Below are 26,834 nucleotides of genomic sequence, written 5' to 3'. Positions count from 1 at the left end.
GAAAAGAATGTAAAAAGAATGTATACAAACGTATAACTGAATTACTTTGCTGTATAGCAGAAATTAACACATTATGAATCAGCTGTATTTCAATAAAAATAAATTAAATAATGAAATTAAAAAACCCACACTAACAAAAAGCTATCTATGATTTAGGTCAGGGGATGTGTATTAAGTCTGTTTTCTTATTTTCTGTATTCTGGAGGCTCTGGCATCTGGGGCCTCTCTGAATGGGGAGAGAATTTCCCTACGGAATTATCCAATTCTTAGATACTTAGATTCTTAGGACTCACCCAGGACAAACCAACTCAGAGCCCATACTGTGGATCACCTCCTCCATCTGGCTCACACCTGCAGGCCATGCCACTGCCCTAGTTACCCCTGGGCCAGGTGCCAGACAACAAGAGATGGCCCCTATGCCCGCCAAGAGCTGCTGAAGTTACTCACGCCAGCCAATCCTAAGTCTGTTTACCCTGCCTTGTCTTTCCCACTGGAACACAATGCAGGCTGCTGCCCTTGTTCTCCTCCGTCCCTTCTGCCTTCTGACCAACCCTGGTGCTTCACCGTGTGACCCTACAGGGTGTGCCATGTCTCCTGTGTCCAGGGAACCGTGAGTATAAGAACCTCTTCTTCTAGGACAGTCGTGTCCCTGTCTGTGTGTCTCATCATATCTGATTAAAACAAGTCCTGGGTACATTTTAAAGCAGGTAGACAAAAATCTTCCTGACCCAGGGATCGAACTCGGGTCTCCTGCACTGCAGGCAGACTCTACCGTCTGCGCCACCAGGGAAGCCAACTTTTCTAAATCTGGAATCTGGGAAAAGAGGAACTGCCCCATCCTTCAAGACCCAACAGTTTGCTTGAACACCCAAGGTAACATGAACCCACATTGTGGTGATGATATTTTAGGCTTTGTGGGCCATACAATTCTCAGTCACAACTACTCAATTCCGTCTTTGCAGCATGAAAGCAGCCATAGACAGTGAATAAACAATGGGTTCCAATAAAACTTTACTGAAAAAACAGGCAGTGGCCAGATGTGGTTCATGAGTTATTGTTGTTGATTTAGAATGTGGAGGGCTTGATCTTCCATTTTAGGAGACTGTGATTTCAGGAAGAATTCAATTAAAGGATATATATAGATCTAATTCAGAAACTACAATTTACACTTGTTAAAAATATAGGGCATCCTTGGTGGTCCAGTGGTTAAGAAGCCACCTTGCAATGCAGGAGATGCTGGTTTGATCCCTGGTTTGGGAAGATTCCACATGCTTCAGGCCAGCTAAGCTTGTGTGCCATAACTAGTGAGCCCACAACTACTGAAGCCCACATGCCATGGAGCCTGTGCTCTGCAACAAGAGAAGCTACCACAGTGAGAAGCCTGCTCGCCACAGCCAGAGAAAGCCCACTCAGCAATGAAGACCCAGCACATCCAAAATTAAATAAATAAATAAAAATACATATGTTTGTTCACAAGGCTCAGTTAATGAAATTATGTTATGATAGACTTCTGTTTTTGTTTTTTTTTTTTACTGATAACAATAAGATAGTGGTGAGTATCCGTATAAGGCCCTGATTCTGCTAATCTGTCTGAAAACAGAGAGAAGGATCCTTCTAGCCCCTTCCTTGGAAGGATAAGATAATGGGTTAGATTGTTTGCTGCTCAGAAAGAGCAGGAACTGCCAAGTTGTCAGCTCTCTGGATTTCCACTGCAGGAGAGATGCTGGGAGGCTGTCCGGTAAGGTGCTGAAGGAGCACACAGTCACAGAAAGGCCAAGCTAAATGATTAGAAGAGGTCAGATCTAAGGGCAGGATGAAGGAGAATTTAAGAACGGGATAACAAGACGGCCAAGTCAGTGACCACACCTCAATACCCTCTTCCTAACCCACCCAGGGGGCCCACAGGAGTAGATGCGTGGGAATGGGCTGGGTTCCATGGGTGAGGGCTGAGGGCGGGTGTTCTGGCTGTGCTTTTCCTCCCCCCAGCCAGCCCTGTGGGGGTAACTGCCTGAACCACCATCACCACAATGCAGGCCAGCCACTGCCATGGCCAAAGCCACTGGAGAAGCATCAGGGCAAATCTCGTGGAACTGGGCACCAACCACAACATGAACAGGTGGGCTGGCCCCAAGCCTTCTTTCTTTTCTCCTATACTCCCCGTGAGCTGACAGTTACAACAGAAAGTAGAAGCTCCTGCAAATGAGTAATTTCTAGAACAGAGGAGCTGAGAGGTTCCCTAAGCAGGAAAGCCAACTGTGGCAAAGAGAGCCAGTGGAGAACATTTTGAGCCCATATTAAAGCATTCAGAGCTAGCCACTTTGAGTGCACTTCCCTCCATGCTCTCATTCAGAGGAACACAAAACAGAGCCCACGCCTTTGTCTTCTTCCCCCGATACCACGAGCTAAGATGGCTGGTAACTGCAAGGTACTGTGTGCTCACAGGCAAAACTTAGGAAACAGCTCAGCAGTGAGAACATGGTTATAGGAAGTTCACAAAGTACTTGGGCTGGAACGCGTCAGGAGAACAAGGTTTTAAAATACACTTAGTAGATATGTTCAAAGAGATGGAATATTACGATGTGAAATAATAAAAATAATGAGAAAGCGCAAATTTGGAATGAGAAATGCTGATCAACAGAATGGTTCACGTGAAGATGTTAAATTAGGATGTTAGAAGAGCATCTAACATCTAAATTAGGATGTTAGAAGAGCAAGTCAAGGGAATCTCTTAGAAGACATGAAAATGAGATGCAAGAGGACAATGGAGGAGGGGAATGGTTTTAAAGGAAAATAATTTGGACCCAGATTGTTATTCCACCAAACGAAAATTTAAGTACATCATGTAAACATCTTTAGGTTCTGATGGCCTTAGGAGACTGATCAGGCAAAATTTTTTTTAGAAAAGTCTTTGGAAAAGTATTCTTTTAGCAAAAGATAAATGTAAGTAAATAAAGAAGTTGACTGTTGTCTAAACAAGCAATAAAAAGAACCTAAATATAATTGAGGGTACATGGAGGTAGGAAGGGAAAAGATAAAAACAGGGTGAAATATGGCTGCTGATAAGTTCTAACAATTAATAGAGATAAAACCTAAATATAGGTTTTAATAGGACAGAGGTAACTTTAACATGAAGGAGAATATATAACTTTCAAACTAGTTGAAAAATTTACTTAGCCAGAAAAGACAGAAAAGGAGAAAAACACATACAAAGAAAGCATGGCAAATAAAACATGCAACATAAAGAAGCACAGATAGGACAATAATACAAATAAAATAAGTAGATTAAATTCACTGCTTAAAAGACAGACACTTGGATTGAATAATAGAGTGATACTTGATGATAAATTACTTGTAAGAATTATATTTGATATACAAGGATAAAGAAAGGTCGAAAAAATGTTATTCCAGGCAAATATGAACCAAGAGAAAGGCAGGGAAGAGGGCTTAATGTCAACTAAAACAGATTTAAAGATAAAAATTATATGGGACATAGAGATACTCTATATATTGTTAAAAAGCACATTAGAGCCAGATGACCTCACAATTATGAATGCATACGCACCCACAAATACAGCTCAGTAGTGGAAAGAGAAGAAAAGCTAAGAGAAGAAACAGATAATGAGCATTAAACTTTCTAACTCAAACTTGGCTTTTCTGGACAACAGAGTAAGTAAGCATAGGACAATAATCCAAGATAGAGTTTCCAATATAGCCTGAATAATCAGGTTGAGCTAACAGAAACAGACAGCAATGACTCAACAGCATGGGAAGGCTGACCTAAGGCCATAGGAGAATTAGAATCCATTGTGTAAACATTAAGAGGAGTATTAAGTCATTTCAGATCTTATGACTGTATATGTAGAAAATGCAAGAGACTCTCTGAGAACAACTAGTATTAATAAGAGAATTTATGACATGACTGGATAAAAAATAAATTGCTTTTCTCTGTGCCTAAACTCTTAACAGAATGTGAATAAATGGAGTGGTATATGCAATATTCTTGAGTGGAAAAGCAGTATTACCATATGCTAATTATCCCTGAAATAAAATAAAAACCCAATCTACTTCCAATCGGTATTCCAATTTTAAGATTAATATGGTAGAATAAATATCCAAAAATAGTGAAAAAGTTTTGAAAAAGAGCGGCAATAAAGGAACTAGCCTTTGCAGAGTGATACTATACGAAGCTGTAAGAGTCAAGTATAGCAGGCTGGGTGGTCACAGACTCCAGAAACAGAGCCAAATACATTTTTTCTACGTTAATGTACAGCCAAGTTGGCGTGTTAGTTCAGTGGGAAAGGGATGCTTTACTGAATAGATATGCTAGACTATCTCATTCTCAATCCAGAGAAGCAAAACTAGATTCTTAGCTATTATTTATAAAAATTTCAAATTGCTTATAAGACCTAAGAACAACATTTAAAAAACAAATACAATAAAACATGTCAGTAACTTTGAATTTCAGGAGAATTTCTAAAGAAAGGGAGAGGTTACCCATTAGTCATGAATGTATAGTAATACAAACATTTTGTAAGGCAGAATTTTCTGTGAATAGTGATAAAGCAAATAATACTGTGGGATGTATATATATGTGTATATACATATATACGCAAAATATATTTGTAGTTTAGTCTTCGTTATAAAGAATGCTACAAATTGATAAGAAGAACGCAAACAAAATAATATAAAAACGGGCAAAGTACGTGAATAAGTATATCACAGAGGAGGAAATCCAACTGGCTAACAAGCAAATGACAAGATGAAACTATTTTTTACCCTGCCAAGTAGAAAAACAAAGTAGTAAAACCATCATGAGAACGCCCAGTCCTGGCAAAATGAAGGGAACACCCAGTTTTCATACATGGTGAACGGAAATGTGTTTGGGAACCAAGTCCTGAAGTTATTAAACAAAAAAACATATGTGTTGGTACAGCAAATCCACCTTGGAAATGCCCACCGATAGAAATAAAAGCACCAGGACGTACAAGTTATGGTATAAAGTTTATTATAGCAGCGCCTGTAGTGTCAAAAAACCACCACTAACAACAACATCTAAGAAAAGACAGAATCACCATGAAGAGACATGGTTTAGAAAAATCGTATACTATGGTGTAAACTCTGAAGAGAGTACGATCGTGACTTACTGCTCAAGGAAACCAGCACTCTGCCAAGAGCAGTACGTGCATCCGACTCGGGTGTGTTTGCATTCCCAACAAGCAAAGTAAGAAGGAGCAGAAGGAGCAGAATAGGATGGGGCACTGGTTCATCTCCGGGAGGTTTGGAAGATGTGGAGAAGAAAACTCTCAGGTTTCCTTTATATATCTTTGTCACAATGAAATTTTCCCACTTTCGTAATTAAGACATGGAAAATGAAACGCACGGGAGAATGAACATCAGTGTTGAACAGGTTTGGAGGCTACGCCGCTTAGGAAATAGTTTTGCAAGGGTGAGAGACGTCCGGTTTGGGAAAACCAGAACTCCGGGAAGAATGGGGGATCCCAGAGAAGTGGACTCACTCTCCTTGCCCCTGAGGCAGGAGTGGAAGCTGTAAGCGACAGGGTGAGGCGTGGTGCCTGAAGAGCCCCATGTGCCTGCAGCTGGGAAAGGCGATGACCTCACCCTTCTGTGCACCCCTGCCCCAGCCCCCTTGTAAACCACGCTGGACCAGGAAGCTGGCGCCTGGCGGGCCCCGCAGCAGGTACCTTGGGCGATGTCGTCCTGCCTGGGCAGGCAGGGCCGCTCGGCCGTGTGCCCGGGAGGGGGTGGCTCTCGCTCAGGCTGTTTGGGGCACCTGCCCTCGTTGAACACAGGTGGCAGGTTGGCTGTGTGCACCTGTCGGAGCTGCTCATAGTCACTGAGAGCGGCCGTGAGGTCCCAGTTTTTGCCTGGAGATGAGAAATGACAAGAGATTACAATACTGATGCATGAATAATGGTCTCATGTTAGGAAAGAACCTTGCAAAGAAGGGTCTCTGTTAGCACCTGTTCACTCAAACTCCCCACCAGGAGTTCTTGTTTTTTTAAAAAGTGCTTTTCCTTTTTTGGTTTTTCACTCAATGGTTTTTAGTATAGTCACAGAGTTGTGCGACTATCCACATTACACAATCCCAGAACATTTTCATTACCCTTTTCAAAAAAAAAAAAACCAAAAACCTGAAGCATAGTTGATTTACAGTGTTTCAGGTATAGAGCAAAGAGGCTGTTATACCTGCACAGATATAGGCCTATTCTTTTTCAGACTCCTTTCCATTATAGGTTATTACCAGATATTGAATATAGTTGCCTGTGCTATACAGTAGGCCCTTGTAGTTTTAGTTCTCATTTTTCGAAGGAGTAAAATGGTCGGATGTGTACTCTAAAAGCAGAATTTCTCACCCATGCCTGAGGTCCCTCTGAGGTACATGACGTACCTACTATCCTGGCCTTAGATTCATAGACCCTGCAGAACCTTCCATGCCTCTGAAAACCTAGTTGCAGAGCTTATTTTCCGAGGGAAGCAAAGCACAGAGGAAGAAAAAGTAAACAAAAAGAATTTCCACCTTTTCTTTGGGCTCTCACTCAGTATTTTAGTGCTGCCTTGAAGCTTAGTTTGGAGAGGGCAGAGGCTCGGGGTGGGGGGTGCTCGCTGAGTGGGAGCTTTGGTGGGAGGCCACCTCAGAGCTCAGGTGATGAACTGGGTGGGGCACCAGGCAAGACAGCTCTGCCCGCCTTGGGCACACTTGGTGGGGATGGGTGCTGGGGGTTCACAGCACGAGGGGAAGCTGATGAGGTCTGGACTCAGAGTGGGAGCTCTGATCCCTGACTCTGAGATTTGGTGGACTTGCAATGGAAGGAAGGAGGTAGCGCACATTGCATCCGACTCCATTAGGCAACCATGTACTTTTTAAAGGCAAAGAATTAAAAGCTTAGCTCTAGTTTTAAAAAGCAAATAAAATCTTATCTTCTCCCAACTAACTTCAAAATGCAGGTATTTACTATATTGACTAATTAAGTGGTACAGACAACAGAACGAGGCTTTGAATGTCTAAAATAATATCTGAACATCTTCCTCTGGTCTTTCTAATTTATTTTTCCTGCCACAGACTTGATACTATCAATCAGAAAATGTTTAAATTCTATCATACAATCATTTACAATTTAATCCAATTTTTTTCTTTCACAGTCAGGTAACAAAGACACAACAGAAGCATCTTTGCATATCTCAGTGGGGAAGAAAAGCAAACGAAATCATTCAGGTTATTCAGCTGAACCTCAGCAAGGTCTGGGGGTGTTTTTGTAAGTGGTGACAGGTAGGGGTCCTTTGCGGAAGGCAGCCCCATTACCATTTGGTAGTTGTGTCACAGAAACCAGTTGAAGCAGAAATAAAAGCACTCTCTTTCACTCTTACATACAACTACCAATCACAGTGTACACATATTGCCTGCGTGATCGCAAATGCAGTTTCAAGTCTAAGTGCTTGTGTCTATCAAATGGGCATCTGTGCTCCAGGGTGTGGTCTACCGAGGGCAGGACAGGCTCTGCCTTTAGGGACATTATTCCTTAGCAGGGGCGATGACCTGGGTGGGCACCTCGCTCTAAAGCAGGGCCAAGGGTAGCAAATGTCCCAGGAGGGCTGAAACTGTTGGGGAGAAAGGGCAGGGAGAGGGGAGGTGGAGGAGAGACACTGAGAACGCAACCTTATCATGGAATGCAGACACGTTAATATGGGCGCATGTATTAGCAATGGCACCAGCCCCACAAATACTGGCTGTGAGGCAAACAGCCCGCGTGGAGCACTGAGCGAGCCAGGAATTTCATCATCCCACAGCGCCACGGGGAGCAGGAATTGTTCTGGCTCCTCACAAACAGGAAGTGAGGCTTAGAAGGTTGCTGCACCATAGTGCATGCGAACCCTCCAATCTCATCTTCCCACTGACTGCACCTTCCTGCAGGGCTGTCCTGTACACAAGACCTGGTCCTAGCAGAGCTGTGCCCCACCCCAGCTCCTGCTCCCAGGAGCCAGCCAACTGTGCTTCTCCACCCTTGGGAAAGAGTGTGTCCTGCTGTTACTACCCATGCCTGACAGGAGATCCTTCCAGAGCCCCTGATCTATGTTCCCATCACAGGTGATCAGGCTGGAGCATGAAGGCAGCATCCCAGAGATCATGCATAGCCTCTGTGGACCAGCGCTCCAGGGTGAGGGTATGTTCCTCCTGCATGCCTAGAGGATCAGCTGGGGTTATGCTGGGAAGCACGTGTCCAGCCATCAGCAAAGGCCAGTCCGCTCTGATCTCCTGCCCAGAGACCTCTCACTCGCTGAGTTTTCCCACTTGCTCTTGCCTCCATTGTATTCTCCCATCACTGCCCTGGACTCCTGCCCAGTTTGCTAAACACCGGCAAGCATCCTGGTTCTAACCTGGGCCACACCTCTTAGCAAATGGAGATCCAGTAAGTATGAGGTGAGAGCGAAGATGGAGGGAGCAGCACTGTCCACAAATCGCAGCTCCCAAATGAGCCCCAAGTGCGTGACTTTAAGATTTTAAAGAATTCAGAATTCCTCAGGGATCCAGGACCCCGGTGTCTATGCACGTGGAAAGGGTCCATGAGGCCACTGAAGGGGAAGCAAGCACGATGGACAGCAGATGGAGTCCTCAGAAGTTAAGGGGGTCTGAGATCTGCTTCCAGCTCTGCACAGTTCCAAAGACAGCTGCTCAGGACAACCAGGAACGCAAGTGGTAACTTACAGACACGTGGACAGGGATGGATGCCCCAGGGATGGGCTTGACACTGGCGGGTCATACAGACTGTATCTAAAGACAAAAAATATAGTGGAGAGGGACAGGCTCCTGATGGCCTAGGAGTAGGGTTTGGTGCTCAGAGAGCACACCTTTCAAGATCCCCTTTCATCTTGTCCGCTCTTCAGTCTGGGAGAGTCCCAACAGATGTCACACGGAGGGAAGATGAGGTGAAAGGGCACAGAGGCCCACCATGGTGGCACCACCACAGTGATGGAGTGGGCTGAGGCCGGGCGGAATGCACAGCTGGGTGACTGGGGCAGCCACAGGCTATGAGCCCTGAAGCCAGCTCACTTGTTAGAGGAGGGTTCCGCAGAGCAGTAAAGAGCCCGGGCTTTGGGTCTGGCCCCACTCCCTGGCTACTTCCGTGACACGGGAAACCTCAGGTTATGTTTCTGTGCAAGTGGGATAATAAAATGCACCAAATGGAAGTGCCAAGGAGGGGTAAGTGCGGCGAGGAGACTGCATTTGTACAGTTCTGAGCACACGGACAGCTCTTGGTGTTAAGACTATTCATAACAAGCTTTCATTTATTATGAATAGTCTAACCTCTGTCACTTACGGTTGAAATCCAGCTTGCAAGTGACAGAACTGAGATTCAAATCCAGGTCTGTCCTGATCAAAGCCTAAGCTTCTGGGGGCTACAGTTCCCTTGAACCTGACCTTGTTGTGGGTGTCAGGGCTCCTGGCCGCTGACCACCCTTGAAATCTCCCTCTCCTGTGCCCTCTCCTGTGCCATCATGACTCAGTAACAGGACTTTCCCTCCTTCCAGATCCCTCCATCCCCACCTTGCCAGTGTTCTCACCTGCTGGATCTTTTCTCTGCTCCCCACAGACTCCCCTGTACTACACAGAATTCTCATTCATGTGTCACTCAGGCCATCCCCTGAACACTAGCAGGCCACCAGGCCACTAGGCAGACACCAGAAGGCCTCTGTCCAACATGACATCCTAACAGCCCCTGCGTCCTATGACTGAACACTCTGTCCCCATTGCTGGCTCCTCACCTTTCCCTGCCCTTAAAGCACACTGATTCCCCCCACCCCCACCATTTTTCTTCTTTTTTTTTTTTTTTTTTTCTATTAATTTATATCCCATTTTGAAGATTAAGTCCACCTCTATGGGAATAACTATAGGTCCAGTTACAGTCTGTATCCTAAGTTTCCAGGCCAAATGTTCAACAACGGCAGATGCTAGTCAATTATCCAATCAATATTCCCCTCTGATTCTTTACGTGCAGAATCCTGATTTGATTTGCAAGAGCAATTTGCACAGCTAGAAATAGTCATTTTTCTCCTGTAGCCGACCTGAGTTTCCAAAGATGTTCCAGCAGTATTGCTCCAAGGTCAGTATTTCTGGTAGGACAGTATCACTGTCTGCAGTTTCTCAACTTGAAGCCTCGAGAGGTGGAGGCAGTTGCCTGAGAAATGTTTCCTCCTGGGCGCTGCCTCGGTTTGTGTTTGTCACCTGCAGGTGACTGGGTACCAGCAGGTACAGGTTTCACCTTCCAGCATAGTCTACTGGTGAGGTGCTTGTGTTTTACACTTCTAATTCATTTTGATTTTTGTCTTAACAGGAACATCAAGCGGGGTCTGATCTCAAGTTAAACACTGTATTTAATTTTGTCTCTTGAAGGGGTATGTATGCTTTAATTTAGCACTAAAGCATCACATCCATTAAGGAAAACAATGAAGCAGAAATGTATGAGCCCATGGGAAGCTGTGAAACAGGAACTGACTAAACTCAGGGGAGAAAAGAGGAAAAAAAAGAGTTAAAATAATTTCAGAGATGAAGTTCCATTATAAGGAAGCAGAGAGAAAACAGGTACAGCTACCACAGTAAAAAACAGAAAAATGAAAATTAGTAAAGTGAACAAAATGAGACAGAAATAAAGAAACAAAAGGTTATGGAGGAAATGGGAGACAGAGACTACAGGTGAAAGGAATGCCACACATACACCACTGGAGCTCAAAGCAAGAAAGCTATGATTAAAAGGGAGAGCATTTTTCTTATCATATGGAAGTGATTTATTATTCCCTTATCATCAGGCAAACTCAACAAAATGGTATGCTAAAATGCGATGGTAATAAAATTTCATGAAACTTCAAGATAAGGAAAGCATTTGTCATGTGAAATCACATTGCCATGAACAGACACTGTGGTCCACATCTGGGTGCTTGTGATTCCCTTTTTGGCTGATTCTCAAAAAAAGAAATTTAAAACAATACATACTACCATGCCCGTATATTATGCTTTATCTCATCATTTCAGAAAAATTGTGTGTGTGTGTGCGTGCTCAGCCATGTCCAACTCTTTGTGACCCCATGGAGTGTAGCCCACCAGGCCTCTCTGTCCATGGGATTCTCCAGGCAAGAACACTGGAGTGGGTTGCCATTTCTTCCTCCAGGGGAATCTTCCTGACCCAGAGATCAAACCCGTGTCTCCTGTGTCTCCTGCATTGGCAGGCATATTCTTAACCACTGTGGAAACTTAATTCACACAAATGTACATATTAAACAATTTAAAATATACAAGCTCCACAATATCCTTTGATTAATTAAGAAGAAACAAAAACGGGATAGCCATCATCTAGTGATCCTGGGTATCCAATCAGGGAAAAGGGGAGGAAAATAAGGAGCAGAGGAGATGTCAGTTTCAGGAGAGAAATCTAAGCAATCACAGATTTAGCCTTTCAAAACAGAGAATTTCTAACATAAATACTTGATCTTAACAGACTGAAAGGCCACAAGAAGATTGCCCTAGTATAATAAAGAAATATAAGGACAGTGTCCATGATATAGCCTTATAATATTATTATGTTTTAAAGATAAAGAGAATTATTTGAATATTTCAGCAAAAAGGAAAAACAATCAGGCTGATAACATAGTTCTTGGCAGCCAAATTCAATGCCTGAAGATACTGAAAGAAATAAAGAAGTGTGAGCTAAGAAATGTTTATACCCATCTAGGCTATTCTTTCATGGATAAAGGCTACAGACAACCCATTTAAAACAGGTATGAGTTCAGGAAATAATAGTCTCATGGATTGTTCTTGAGAAAATTAGGAGAAGATGAGTACCAGCCAGTCAAGAATGAATGGAGGTTTACCAAAGGGAAATTTGAGGGAGCAGTAAACGTATTTAAATGTGCAGCCAAGTAAAAGCAAAGGTACAGATACAAATGACAGGAGAATATTCTGCCAAAATGAAAATGGTAGAAAGCAGAGGCCACCACAGTTGCCTCAGCTGTACTACATGGGAGTACAAGACAGTATTCAAAGTCGGCAGATCAAATATACACATCTGAACATATATAATTTGTTGTTCAGTTGCTAAGTTGTGGTCAACTCTTTGGGACCCCATGAACTGCAGCACGCCAGGTTTCTCTGTCCTTCACTATCTCCTGAAGTTTGCTCAAATTCATGTCTATTGAGTCAGTGATGCCATCCAACTGTCTCATCCTCTGTTGCCCCCCTTCTCCTCTTGCCCTCAATCTTTCCCAACATCAGGGACTTTTCCAATGAGTCCACTCTTAGCATCAGGTGGCCAAAGTACTGGAGCTTCAGCTTCAGCATCAGTCCCTCCAATGAATATTCAGAGTTGATTTCCTTTAGGATTCATTGGTTTGATCTCCTTGCTGTCTGTCCATGGGACTCTCAACACCACAGTTCAAAAGCACCAATTCTTCAGTGCTCAGCTTTCTTTATGGTCCAACTCTGGCATCTATACATGACTACTGGAAAAACCATAGCTTTCACTAAACAGTCCTATGTCAGCAAAGAGATGTCTCTGCTTTTAAATATGCTGTCTAGGTTTGTTATAGCTTTTCTTCCAAGAGGCAAACACCTTTTAATTTTCTGGCTGGAGTCACTGTCCGCAGTGATTTTGGAGCCCAAGAAAATAAAGTCTGTCACTGTTTCTATTGTTTCCCCATCTATTTGCCATGTCATGATGGGACTAGATGCCATGATCTTCGTTTTTTGAATGCTGAATTGTAAGCCAGCTTTACACTCTCCTCTTTCACCTTCATCAAGAGGCTATTTAGTTTTTCTTCACTTTCTGCTATTAATGTGGTATCATCTGCATTTCTGAGGTAACTGATAATTCTCCTGGCAGTCTTGATTCTAGCCTGTGCCTCATTCAGCCGTGCATTTTACATGATGTACTCTGCATATATGTTAAATAAGCAGGGTGACAATGTACAACCTTGATATAGTTTCTCAATTTTGAACCAGTCTACTGGGTATATGTCCAGTTCTAACTATTGCTTCTTGACCTGAAAACAGGTTTCTTGGGAGTCAGGTAAGGTGGTCTGGTATTCCCATCTCTTTCAGAATTTTCCAGTTTGTTGTGATCCACATAGTCAGAGGCTTTAGTGCAGTCAAACAAGCAGAAGTAATTTTTTTTTTTAATTCCCTTGCTTTTTCTTTGATCCAGCAGATGTTGGCAATTTGATCTCTGATTCCTCTGCCTTTCCTAAATCCAGCTTGTACATCTGGAAGTTCTCAGTTAATGTATTGCTGAAGCCTAGCTTGAGGGATTTTGAGCAATACCTTGCTAGTATGTGAAATGAGTGCAATTGTGTGGCAGCTTGAACATTCTCTGGCATTACCCTTCTTTGGTATTGGAATGAAAACTGACCTTGTCTAGTGCTGTGGCCACTGCTGAGTTTTCCAAATTTATGACATACTGAGTGCAGCACTTTAACTGCATCATCTTTTAGTATTTTAAATAAGTCAGCTAGAATTCCATTACCTCCACTAGCTTTGTTTGTAGTGATGCTTCCTAAGGCCCACGTGACTTCACATTCTAGGATGTCTGGCTCTAGGTGAGTAACCAACCATACCATCGTGGTTATCCAGTTTATTAAGACCTTTTCTGTACAGTTCTTCTGTGTATTCTTGCCACTTCTTCTTAATCGCCTCTGCTCATGTTAGGTCCTTTATTGTACCCATCTTTGCATGAAATGTTACCTTGGTATCTCTAATTTTCTTGAAGAGATCTCTAGTGTTTCCTATTCTATTGTTTTTCTCTATTTCTTTGCAATGTTCACCTAAGAAGATGTTCTTATCTCTCCTTGCGGTTTCTGGAACTCTGCATTCAGTTGGGTATATCTTTCCTTTTCTCCTTTGCCTTTCACTTCTCTTCTTTTCTCAGCTATTTGTAAGGCCTTCTCAGATAACCACTTAGTCTTCTTGCATTTCTTTTTCTTGGGGATGGTTCTAGTCACCACCTCCTGTATAACAGTATGAACCACCATCCATAGTTCTTCAGGCACTCTGCCTACCGGATCTAGTCCTTTAAATCTATTTATCACCTCCACTATATAATCATAGGGATTTAATTTAGGTCATACCTGAATGGACTAGTGTCCATTGTCTTCAGTTTGAACCTGAATTTTGCAATAAGGAGTTTATGATCTGAACCACAGTCAGCTCCAGGTCTTGTTTTTTTGCTGATGGTATAGAGCTTCTCCATCTTCAGATGCCAAGAATATAATCAATCTGATATCAGTATTGACCATCTGGTGATGTCCATGTGTAGAGTCGTCTCTTGTGTTGTTGGAGGAGGGTGTTTGCTATGACCAGTGTGTTCTCTTGGCAAAACTCTGTTAGGCTTTGCCTTGCTTCATTTTGTACTCCAAGGCCAAACTTGCCTATTACTCCAGGTATATCTTGACTTCTTACTTTTGCATTCTAGTCTGCTAAAATGAAAAGGACATCTTTTTTTTTGGTGTTAGTTCTAGGAGGTCTCAAAGGTCTACAGAGAATCGTTCAACTTCAGCTTCTTCGGCATTAGTGGTTGGGGCATGACTTGGAATACTGTGATGTTGAATGGTTTGCCTTGGAAGCGAATGGAGATCATTCTGTCGTTTTAGAGATTGTAGCCAAGCACTGCACTTCAGACTCTTTTGTTGACCTTGAGAGCTACTCTGTTTCTTCTAAGGGATTCTTGCCCACAGTAGTAGACACAATGGTCATCTGAATTAAATTTACCCATTTCCATCCATTTTAGTTCACTATATCCTAGAATGTGAGTGTTCATTCTTGCCATCTCCTGTTTGACCACATCCAATTTACCTTGATTCATGGACTTAACCTAACATTTCAGGTTCCTAGGCAACACTGTTCCTTACAGCATTGGACTTTACTTTCACCACCAGACACATCCACAGCTGGGTGTTGCTTCCACTTTGGCTCAGCCTCTTCATTCTTTCTGGAGCTATTTCCCTGCTTTTCCACAGTAGTATATTGGACACCTACCACACTGGGGAGTTCCTCTTTCAGTGTCACATATTTTTCCTTTCATGCTGTTCGTGGGGTTCTCAAGGCAGGAATCCTGAAGTGGTTTGCATTCTTCTCCAGTGGACCAAGTTTTTCAGGCTCTGACTAGCAGAGACATGCCCTTCAGCTGCTCCATGGAGCTGGGTGACACTCGGTGCCCTGGTTGTCCCACTGCTGGTCCTCGTTTAGTGTGTAAACCTTCACTGGCTGTTGGATGTTGGTCAAAGTGCTGCCGGGGGTTGAGGCAGAGGTCCCACTGGAGTGGCTGGGAAGGGGGTCTGGGGAAGACTGGAACCGATGTTGGAGGACACTCAGCAGCAGAGGGCTCCCTAGCCTGACTGCTGCTACTGGCTGCCCTGGGGCTGATCCATCGCCCAAGAGTGGAGGGTGAACATATGTAACAGGACTAAGGAAAACACTAGAAACATGTGAATGATATAATACTAACTAAATTGGATGGTAGAAGAGAGTGGGAAGAGGAAGAAGATAAAATTAGTTTTATTGAGGCAGATCACTGACACCAACTATAAGAAAAAGGGAAAGAATAATACATCAAGGTAGAAATTTTTAAATAATCACCAGATAAAAACATAACTTCTAAATATCAGAAAGATATTTTAAATCACAAAACTAACCAGTTCCATTGATCTATATGTCTTCTTGTGCCAGTACCATGCTATTTTGATGACTGCAGCTTTGTAATATGGTCTGAAGTCAGGGAGCATGATATCTCCAATTATGTTCTTTTTTCTTAAGACTGTTTGGATATTTGGGGTCTTCTGTGTTTCCATACAAATTAAATTTTTTTTTTGTTTTAGTTCTGCCAAAAATGCCATTTTAATTTGACAGGAATTGCACTGCATCTGTAGGCTGCCTTGGGTTATATGGTCATTTTAACAATATTGATTCTTCTTCTCCAAGAACAAGGTATGTATTTCAATCTGTTTGTGTCAGCTTTTATTTTTTTCATCAGGGACTTATATTTTTCATAGTACAGGTCTTATGTCTCCTTCAGTTCAGTTGAGTCGCTCAGTCATGTCTGACTCTTTTCGACCCCATGAATCACAGCATGCCAGGCCTCCCTGTCCATCAACAACTCCTGGAGTTCACTCAAACTCATGTCCATTGAGTCAGTGATGCCATCTAGCCATCTCATCCTCTGTCGTCCCCTTCTCCTCCTGCCCCCAATCCCTCCCAGCACCAGAGTCTCTTCCAATGTCACCTTCACATGAGGTGGCCAAAGTATTGGAGTTTCAGCTTTAGCACCATTCCTATGTCTCCTTAGGTAGGTTCATTCCTAGGCATTCTATTCTTTTTGATGCGATGGTAATTTCTTAAATTCTCTTTTTTTTTCTTTTTGTTTCTCTTCCAGTTTTGTTGAGATATAAATGACATATAGTACTACATACTTGCCTGGAAAATCCCATGGACTGAGGAGCTGCTGCAGTCCATGGGGTCGCTAAGAGTCAGATACGACTGAGCAACTTCACTTTCACTTTTCACTTTCATGCATTGGAGAAGGAGATGGCAACCCACTCCAGTGTTCTTGCCTGGAGAATCTCAGGGACGGGGGAGCCTGGTAGGCTGCCATCTATGGGGTTGCACAGAGTCGGACACGACTGAAGTGACTTAGCAGCAGCATCAGGATTTATTCTCTTAACAACTTTCATATATAACATATAGCAGTATTAATTATATTTATCATGTGGTATTAATTTCCCTTTTTGATCTTTTGTTACTAGTGTATAGAAATGCAAAATTTCTGTGTATTAATTTTGTACCCAGCAATTTACTGAATTCATTGATGAGCTCTAGTAGCTTTCTGGTAGCATCTTTTTCTATGTACAGCATCATCATCTGCAAACAGTTTAACAGTTTTACTTCTTTTCCAATTTGGATTCCTTTTATTTCTTTTCCTTTTCTGATTGCTGTGGCTAGGAATTCCAAAGCCCAGAAATACACCCACGCTCATATGGTCAATTTATCCACAACAAAGGAGGCAAGAATATACAAGGAAGAAAAGACAGTTTCTTCAATAAGCAATGCTCAAAAAACTGGACAGCTACATGTAAAATAATGAAATTAGAACATTCTCTAACAGCATCAACAAAGTAAACTCAAAATAGATTAAAGATCTAAATGTAAGACCAGATTCTATAAAACTCCTAGAGGTAAATATAGGCAGAACACTCTTTGACATAAATCACAGTAATATTTTCTTTGATCCACCCCCTAGAGTAATGGAAATAAAAACAAAAATCAACAAGGGGGACCTAATTAAACTTAAAAGCCTTTGCACAGCAAAGGAAACCATAAACAAGACAGAATGGGAGAAAATATTTACAAATGAAACAACTGACAAAGGATTAATATCCAAAATATACAAGTAGGTTATGCAGCTCAATATCAAAAAAACAAACAATCCAATCAAAAAATGGATGGAAGATCTACATAGATATTTCTCCAAAGAAGATATATAGATGGCCAACCAACACATGGAAAAATACTCAACATCACTAATTATTAGAGAAATGCAAATCAAATCAAAACTACAATGAGGTATCAATTTATACTGATCAGAATGGCCATCATCAAAAAATCTACAAACAATAAATGATGGAGAGGGTGTGGAGAAAAGAGAACCCTCCTACACTGTTGGTGGGAATATAAATTGGTACAGCCACTGTGGATAACAGTATGGAGGTTCCTTAAAAAAACTAAAAATAGACTTACCATATGATCCTGCAATCCCATTCTGGGCATATCTGAAGAAAACTCTAATTTGAAAAGATACATGCACCCCAATGTTTATAGCCCCACTCTTTTCAATAACCAAGACAGAGCAGCAACCTAAATGTCCACTGACATGGGTAGAGAAGATGTGGTATGTATTTTGTTGTTTAGTTGCTCAGTCATATCTGACTCTTGGCAACTTCACTGACTGTAGACTGCCAGGCTCCTCTGTCTGTGAGATTTCCCAGGCAAGAATACTGGAGTGGGGTGCCATTTCCTTCTCCAGAGGATCGTCTCCACCCAGGGATTGAACCTGTGTCTCCTGCAGTGGCAGGCGATTCTTTACCACTGAGCCACCGGGGAAGCCCCACAATGGAATATTACTTAGCCACAAAAAGAATGAAATAATGCTGTCTGCAGCAACATGGATGGACCTAGAGATCCTCAGACTAAGTCAGTCAGAGAAAGACAAATACCACATTACACCACTTGTATGCGGACTGTAAAAAAGAAGATACAGCTGAACTTATTTACAAAACAGAAACAGATTCACAGACAAAGAAAACAAACTTACGGTTACCAAAGGAGACAATGGGATGGGGGGGAAGATAAACTGCAAGTCTGGAATTAATATATACACACTACTATATATAAAATAGGTATGTATATGTATATATATATAAAATGTGTATAGCACAGGGAATTATACTTAATATCTGCTAATAACATATGATGGAAAGAATCTCAAAAAATAATACATATATATGTATAACTGAATCACTTTGCTGTACACTTGAAACTAACATAATATTGTAAATTAATTATACTTCAATAAAAAATAATTACATTAAACAAAGGAAAAAGGGAAAGAGGATAGCAGTACATAAAAGTAGAATTTTAAGAAGTAAACACTAGATAAAAAATGTAAGTGGTCTAAACAGCAGAAAAAACATTTTAAAATAAAAAGCTAATAAAATATAGTGAAAATCATTTAAATATTTATATATAAATAGAAAATATAATATGACAGAATTAAGACCAACCATATCTGTCATAGCAATAAATTTAAATAGGTTTAATGCAGCTAGTTAAAGAAAAGGATTTTTCATATTACTTTAAAAAGCAAGGACCAACTTGTGCTGTATATGGGAGCTATATTCAGAGTGAAGTGATTCAGAAAGGTTATAACTAAAGGGGAGGAACCATGGTTTATCAGGTTTACCAGGCAGAGATAAAACAACAATAATAATCATAACAACAACAAAAGGCAATATAGGTGGTCATAATCTTACATCAAATAAAGCTGAATTTAGGCCAAAAGGCATTACGGAAGATGAAGAAGGCCACTTTATAATGCTAAGGAGTTCTGTTCATAGTGGAGATGGATTAATCATACAGTTTAATTTCTATATTTTTGAGGTCTTGTTGACCTGTGAGAGCTCACTCTTCCCAGAACTCTCAGTTTTTAGTAACGACAAGTGACTCCCCAGCAAGTGTGCCTTTCAGTAAGGAAAGCAAGCCAATCCAGAGCCCACAGCCCCAAGCATCTCCTCTGTCAGGCCCTCCTGCTCTGGGCAATCATGCAGGGCCAGAGATGGCTCAGGGGCAGCCTCTGCACGCTGCAGCCTGCTGAAGTGACTCAATCAGTCACTCCTAAACCAGCTACCCTGCCTTGCCCACTCCTTCTTGCAGTAACAAGAACATACCTTGTGTCCACGTGCTCCCCTCTCTCCCTCTGCTTTCTGACCCTGATGCTTCCCCGGGTGGCCCTGTGTGCTAGGACTCCCGCCTCTACAGAACTGTGAGGGAAACTTTCTTGCTTCATGACAGTCATTTCTGTGTGTGTGTGTCTCTTACTAGACCCGGTTAAAACAAATCCCAGGCACATATTACAACAAGACATAAGAAAGATGAATATATGCATATTAGATAAAAAGTAAAAACTCTACACCAGAAATTACTCTGAGACACTAAGATAAGCACACTGACATGGGCTATTCACAGAATGCCTGCTATTTTATGGCAACAGCCTCCAAACCTGGGAGACCACCACAACAAAGGTTTGTTTTTCTGCTCAGCCCAAAAATCTGCTGTGGGTCAGCTCCAGCTCTGCAGCTACTCTTAAAAACTGCCCTTCAATGTGTCAGAGGGACAGAAAGTCCTGGAGCATCTCCAACTAAGGATTAAACACTGACTCAGAAGTGTCACCTCATTTGGGTTCACAGTTCAGTTCAGTTGCTCAGTCGTGTCTGACTCTTTGCGATCCCATGAATAGCAGCACGCCAGGCCTCCCTGTCCATCACCAACTCCCGGAGTTCACTCAAACTCATGTCCATAGAGTCGGTGATGCCATCCAGCCATCTCATCTTCTGTTATCCCTTTCTCCTCCTGCCCCCAATCCCTCTGAGCACCACAGTCTTTTCACAACCCCATGGCAAAAACTAGTCAAAGGGCCCATCCAGCCACAGGGGCCAGGAGGAGTAATGCATCCATGTTCCCACTAGAGGGAGGCAGAGAGCCGGACATAGTCTGTGAATAGCACCAATACAAAGGATACAGAATTGACATACATGAAAAATAGCCTTCAAATATAAACAAAAATAAGTTAGAAGACATAATGGAAGATAATATTCCATTCATAGTGAAAACTAAAAGAAAAATACTGAGAAATGAACTTAAAAGAGATATGTAAAACACATATGTGGAATAACTATGATATCCCCAAAAGGCACAAGAGTAGAACTGCATGCACTATGTTCTTAGTTTGGAAGACTCAATATCACCATTTCTTCATAGCTAATTTGTAAATTTAATCTGACCTCATAAATATAAGCATTTTTTTTTCCTTCTTGGAGTCAGACATGTAGAGTTTAACGTTCATTTGGTGAACTAAGAATAACCAGGGGGCTCTGAAACATAACAGCAGCTAGTGGGGAGGGGCACTTCCAGGCCTCCAACCCACCCCACCACCTCAATAACTGATACATGAACAATCAGACAAAACCATGCAATGTAAGGGGAAATCCCAGGGAGACTTCTATTTATACAAAATATCAAAAGGCAAATGTCACTGGGAAGATGTTTGCAACTTCTGTCACATAAGAGGCATCATCTTTGAGGTAGGTCTGTTAATGAGAAAATATGAGGGGAGGCACGCTGTGGGGGGGTGAAGGTGCAATAGAGCCTCGGCTGAACTGGCAAGTGGCATGGGAGTGAGGGTGGCCCTTCAGAGATGTCCACTCTGTGGTAATGGGATAGGCGGGGATCTGGGACCCTTAGCTTCAGTGCTGCAATACTTGTACCTGGACCTCTCTCCTCAAGCAAGAACATACAAAGAAACTGTGTGGGACTAAAAACAACCCCATGCAGGTGTAGTCAGGGCAAATTCTGGACAAAAAGATACAAAAGACAGAAAACCAAACTGCTACTTCCTGCAGTTAGGGCAAATTCTGGACAAAAAGATACAAAAGACAGAAAAACCAAAGTGCCACTTCTAAAGAGAGCCAAAGCAGGGTACTGCACATGCCCCCTGCACACACATATACCCCTACCCTCACCTCATATAAGGAACATGCTTACCCCTCACTTAGCAAGCCAGTGAGCACGGGAACCCGTTGCTTATTCTTGCTCCCACCTGCAGCAGCAGGGATTCCAATAAAACCTTGCCTGCATTTCTTGTCTGGTCTCTAGTCAACTTTTTTTGATTGGGGAAGGCTAAGAACCCTGGTGGGTATCAGGAAGGGGTTGAGCTGTTACACTCGGACATAAAGAAGGCACTGGATGGGAGTCCCCCCCCAGGAGGGTAGAGTCTTGGGTGAGGTGACATCCTCTGGTTGGGATGACACCTGTGGAGGCCTTAGCTGTGAGCCACAAGCAGCCATGGCCCCCAACTGGGCACACAGAGCAGATACGAGAGGTGCATGTCTCTGTGTTCTCCTGCGTGGTGCATGTGTGGTGCATGTGTGTGAGTGTGCAGTGTGTGTGTTTTTTGCCCGGAACCAATAAGGAAAAAAAGACTAACTATTCAAAAGACACATAGGCAAAGGACACGAACAGAGAGCTCACAAAAAAAGAATTATAAACGTCCATGAAACATAAGAAACGTATGAAAAGATGCTTGATTTTATTCACAAAAGAAATGCAATTTACAAATATATTAGAAAAAAAAATCTGCGAAACCATTTTACACATATCAGAGGGTCAAAATACAAAAGTTGGCAACCACCTGGTTACCAAGTTAGGGGGTGAATAGTCTTGCTTAGCTGCTGGCTGGAGAAAGTATGGAATGATATATTCCCCAAGCAAGCAAGCAAAGCAATTTTCCAGGATTCACCAAAATTATAACACCCTCATCCTGTGACTCAGCCACCCCACTTCTGGGAATTTATCTTACAGAAATACCTATAAACATGACAAACCCAGACAGTATATTAAAAAGCAGAGACATTACTTTGCCAACAAAGGTCTTTATAGTCAAAGCTATGGTTTTTCCAGTAGTCATGTATGGATGTGAGAGCTGGACCATAAAGAAAGCTGAGCACCAAGGAATTGATGCTTTTGAACTGTGGTTCTGGAGAAGACTTTTGAGAGTCCCTTGGACTGCAAGGAGATCCAACCAGTCCATCCAAAGGAGATGAGTCCTGGGTGTTTATTGGAAGGACTGATGCTGAAGCTTCAATACTTTGGCCACCTGATGTGAAGAGCTGATTCATTGGAAAAGACCCTGATGCTAGGAAAGACTAGAGGCAGGAGGAGAAGGGGGCGACAGAGGATGAGATGGTTGGATGGCATCACCAACTCAATGGACATGAGTTTGAGCAAGCTTCAGGAGATGGCGAAAGACAGGGAAACCTGACGTGCTGCAGTCCATGGGGTCATAAAAGACTTGGACACAACTTAGCGATTAAAGAATAATAAATATGCAGTAGGTACAAGATGGTCATTGTAGCACTGTTTATAACAGTAAAATAATGAAATGAGCTAAATGCCCACCTATAAGAGAATATTTAAATAAACTACAGTCCACTCCCCCCGACATAATGTTCTGATGTGCACGAAGGAATAACGAAGGGGCCACGGGAAGGTCTCCAGCATACCCTAGGAGTGAAATAAGCCAGGTGGGAAATATTCATAATGCCACATTTTCAGTAAGGACAGAAAAAAAATATATATAAATGTTTACTTTCATCTGTTTACACAAAGGTTGGAAGGGTAAATAAGAAACTAACAGGTCAGGGAGGACTTGGGTAGACAGCCCAGAAGGGGGTTCAATGCTTTAAGTTCTTTTAAGTTTTGAACTGTTCGAATACATTAGTTATCTAAAACAAACAGTAAATAAAATTTCAAAAGGATTTAAGGTAAATTACCCATATTTTAAGTGTTTTAGAGTGAAAACTTTCCTATAATGTTTTGTCTGCCATATTGCCATAAGCTGAAGATCTCATTTACGTTTTGCAGGCAACAATATTGAATTTCCTGGCTATTAAATGCAAACAGAAACCGAAAGAACCAATGGAAATACCCAGTCCTTTAAGTGAACTGGTAATTATACAGTTAGTTTTAGTTAGTTTATTTTTACAGAAATATGTAGAAGGAAATCAGTCCAAAGGCTGCCTCAACTAATCTTCCAAGAGATTATAGCTCACCAGAAGTTTGTCCAAATATAACAACTCATAATATAAAAATTTCATAATATAAAAATTTTATATGACTGATATTTTGGATATATTAATAAAAAACTTACTAGCACTATTTTGTATTCTGTTACCAACTATAGTACGTGCAGACAATTTAAACAGAGGTTGGAGGACAAGAGATGTTACGTTTGTGAACTTTCACTCTCTGACTTGCCGCAAGATGGCTTTTGTGAGTACTGCTCTACAAAGCAGCTGTTTTCAAGATGACCGACAACCCTGATGCAGATAAATCCAAGGTCACTGCTCTGTACCCATTCACAGAGCTGACCTCTCCATCCTTCCTGATTCCCTCTTCTTTTCGGGTGGTGGGAGAAGCAGTAGCTAACGCACAGCATGGTGTCTGCCACTCTCACTTCTTCAAAGGCACTGTATTCTCTTACTCCAATGCTGCTCTCTTCTTTTCCTCTAAATAGCACCTCTTCCTCCTTCACTAAATCTCTAGATGTCATTCCTCAGTGCTCAGATCTGGGCCAAACTCTACTGGGAGGTGTCTGAAAAGAATTTTTATATAGACGTAAGAGGTGAGCCGCCTTGTGCTGTTGTTCCCCACTCTTACTGACGACAACGCAGACGTGATACCTGGGGCTGCAAACATGAGGTAACAAGCATGAACATGGAAAGGCCAAGGGCTAAGAAGGCTGAGTGAGGGGGAAATAAAGAGCCTGAGTAAGTGTTTGGATAGATCACTGCCAGCAACCAGCTAACTAATGCAGAGAAGAGAGACAGGAGGTCAGAGGACAACAATGAGACCTAAGTGTTGTGCATGAATCAGGGTCTGACAAGGGACCTAGGCGAGGCTCTAACTCAGGCTGGGAGGATGACCAGAGGCGCTTTCTGGAGGATGTCTCACTTAGGCTGAGACCTCAGAGCAGAGTAAAGCTATTTTGGCAGAGTCAGGAGGAGGTGAGCAGGGAGAGGACAACACTTGAATAAACCTGGAAGTATCACTATCCGGCACATTTGAGCACTGACGGCAGTTACATGTGAGTAAAGCCCAGAGAGGAGGAGTCAGGAGAGGCCTTGTTAGGGAAGCTGAAGGATTCAGGGAGAGGGAAATGTTGAGAGAGAGCATCCCTTGAAGGGTCTTGTGAAGTGTGCCATGAAGTCTGGACTTTATCCCAGGGGCAAAGACCAGTCACTGAAGCATTTTCAATAGGAGTAGGGCTGGATCAGATTTTTATTGTAGAAAAATATCTATGCCACTATGGAAGATAGCATGGAGATTCCTTAAAAAACTAGGAATAAAATCATCATATGACCCAGCAATCCCACTCCTAGGCATATACCCTGAGGAAACCAAAATTGAAAAAAGACACATGCATCCCATTGTTCATTGCAGCACTATTTACAATAGCTAGAACATAGAAGCAACCTAGATGTTCATCAACAGATAAATGGATAAAGATGTTGTGGTACATATACACAATGGAATATTACTCAGCCATAAAAAGGAATGTGTTTGAGTCAGTTCTAATGAGGTGAATGAATCTAGAGCCTATTATATGGAGTGAAGTAAGTCAGAAAGAGAAAGATAAATAGTGTATCAGTTCAGTTCAGTTCAGTTGCTCAGCTGTGTCCAACTCTTTGCGACCCCATGAATCGCAGCACACCAGGCCTCCCTGTCCATCACCAACTCCCGGAGTTCACTCAGACTCACATCCATCGAGTTAGTGATGCCATCCAGCCATCTCATCTTCTGTTGTCCCCTTCTCCTCCTGCCCCCAATCCCTCCCAGCATCAGAGTCTTTTCCAATGAGTCAACTCTTCGCATGAGGTGGCCAAAATACTGGAGTTTCAGCTTTAGCATCATTCTTTCCAAAGAAATCCCAGGGCTGATCTCCTTCAGAATGGACTGGTTGGATCTCCTTGTAGTCCAAGGGACTCTCAAGAGTCTTCTCCAACACCACGGTTCAAAAGCATCAATTCTTCAGCGCTCAGCCTTCTTCACAGTCCAACTCTCACATCCATACACGACCACAGGAAAACACTAATGCGTATATATGGAATCTAGAAAGATGGTACCAAAGAATTTATTTGCAGGGCAGCAATGGAGAAACAGACATAAAGAACATATGGACATAGGGAGAGGGGAGGAGAGGGTGAGATGCATGGAAAGAGTAACATGGAAACTTACATTACCATATGTAAAATAGTCAATGGTTATCTGCTGTATGTCTCAGGAAACTCAAACAGGGGTTCTGTGACAATCTAAAAGGGTGGGATTTCTATTGTAGAAAAATTAAGTGTTTGCATTTAAGAACAATTACTCCGGTGAAATAGTAGAGACCATTGGAACTGGGCCAAGTTGAAGGCAGAAGGAACGTTAGGGGGTGACTGCAGCAATACAGGTGAGAGATGAGATGCCCTCCCCCACGAGTGACAGAGAATGGAGAGCTGGGAGTGCTCCCAGTGTTTGATCTTCAGGGAGGGAGGTGGGAGGGAGGCATTCAGGACCAAGCTGACTCATCAAATGGCTGGCTGAGTTATGGCAATCCATGTCTGGAAATGACTCAGCCACTAAAGAGAATGGATATGCACACAAAACTGATGTGAGGGGGTTTCACCGAAGGACTGTTTACTGAGAAAAGCACAGCAATGAAAGGTGTGTTCGGTACAATCACCGCTGGCAACAGAAGGACCAGCCCTGCCTGGTCCACACCCAGCATCCACATGCCTTTTTGCCTGATGCCGTCGCACACCCTGCCTGTAACACAGGAGAGGAACCCACGGAGCTGATCCTGGAAGCCCTGTCCTGGTCACTGATCTGGGATGGTCTCCAGTAAGAGGTGTTCATATAAGATTTGGAGGAGCAGCTCAGGCCAGTTTTCTCTGGAGCACTGTGAGCAGATGTCTGAGCAGCCTGCAGGCGTGAGGCTGGCTGGAGGTTTGGGGCAGCCCCCTGAGACATACCTGCTGGGGTGATCTGGCCACTGGGTAGTTGGTGGTGGAGGTGATCCTAGACTCCTGAGACTGCAAGGAGGATGCCCAGTGAGTGCTGGTGACTCCTCTCCCCACCGAGCACAGCTCCTGCCAGGGCACCATTTCTGCAACTTCCTAAACCTCTAGCTTCCACCCCTTCTGGGAATGCTGGAGTGACTTCCATCTTCTTCACCCATCTTCTTCACCCAATGCTAATGGGTACAGGTGGTACTGGGCACGGTGCCAGGAATGCAGAAGCACAGAGATGAAACTGGTTCTTGGCTGCTGTGGGAGAACCAACAGGACTGTGAGGGGCTCTCCTTCCTGCTGCACCAGGCAACCACACTGGGTAACAAGGGATGAGGGCCTCAGCTCCAGGTACAGCTGTGGAGTCAGAGCACCCTTTAGGAACCTCTGAGTTCATATAGCTA

General features: G+C 42.8%; 1 protein-coding gene across 1 annotated transcript in view; it reads right to left on the bottom strand.

Annotated features, from left to right (window-relative positions):
* OTUD7A (OTU deubiquitinase 7A) overlaps positions 1 to 26,834 on the bottom strand; it is a 193,775-nt gene that overhangs the window by 75,638 nt on the left and 91,303 nt on the right. Inside the window, exon 4 of the mRNA XM_010843400.1 lies at positions 5,703 to 5,885. Coding sequence (XP_010841702.1) covers positions 5,703 to 5,885 — 183 coding nt within the window. The remainder of the gene's footprint in view (positions 1 to 5,702; positions 5,886 to 26,834) is intronic.

This window comes from Bison bison, unplaced genomic scaffold (genome assembly GCF_000754665.1).
Source record: "Bison bison bison isolate TAMUID 2011002044 unplaced genomic scaffold, Bison_UMD1.0 scf7180017864181, whole genome shotgun sequence".
In the NCBI taxonomy this organism is placed as follows: domain Eukaryota; kingdom Metazoa; phylum Chordata; class Mammalia; order Artiodactyla; family Bovidae; genus Bison; species Bison bison.
The sequence above is the reverse complement of the archived record's forward strand: the minus strand, read 5'-3'. Positions and strand labels throughout refer to the sequence as shown.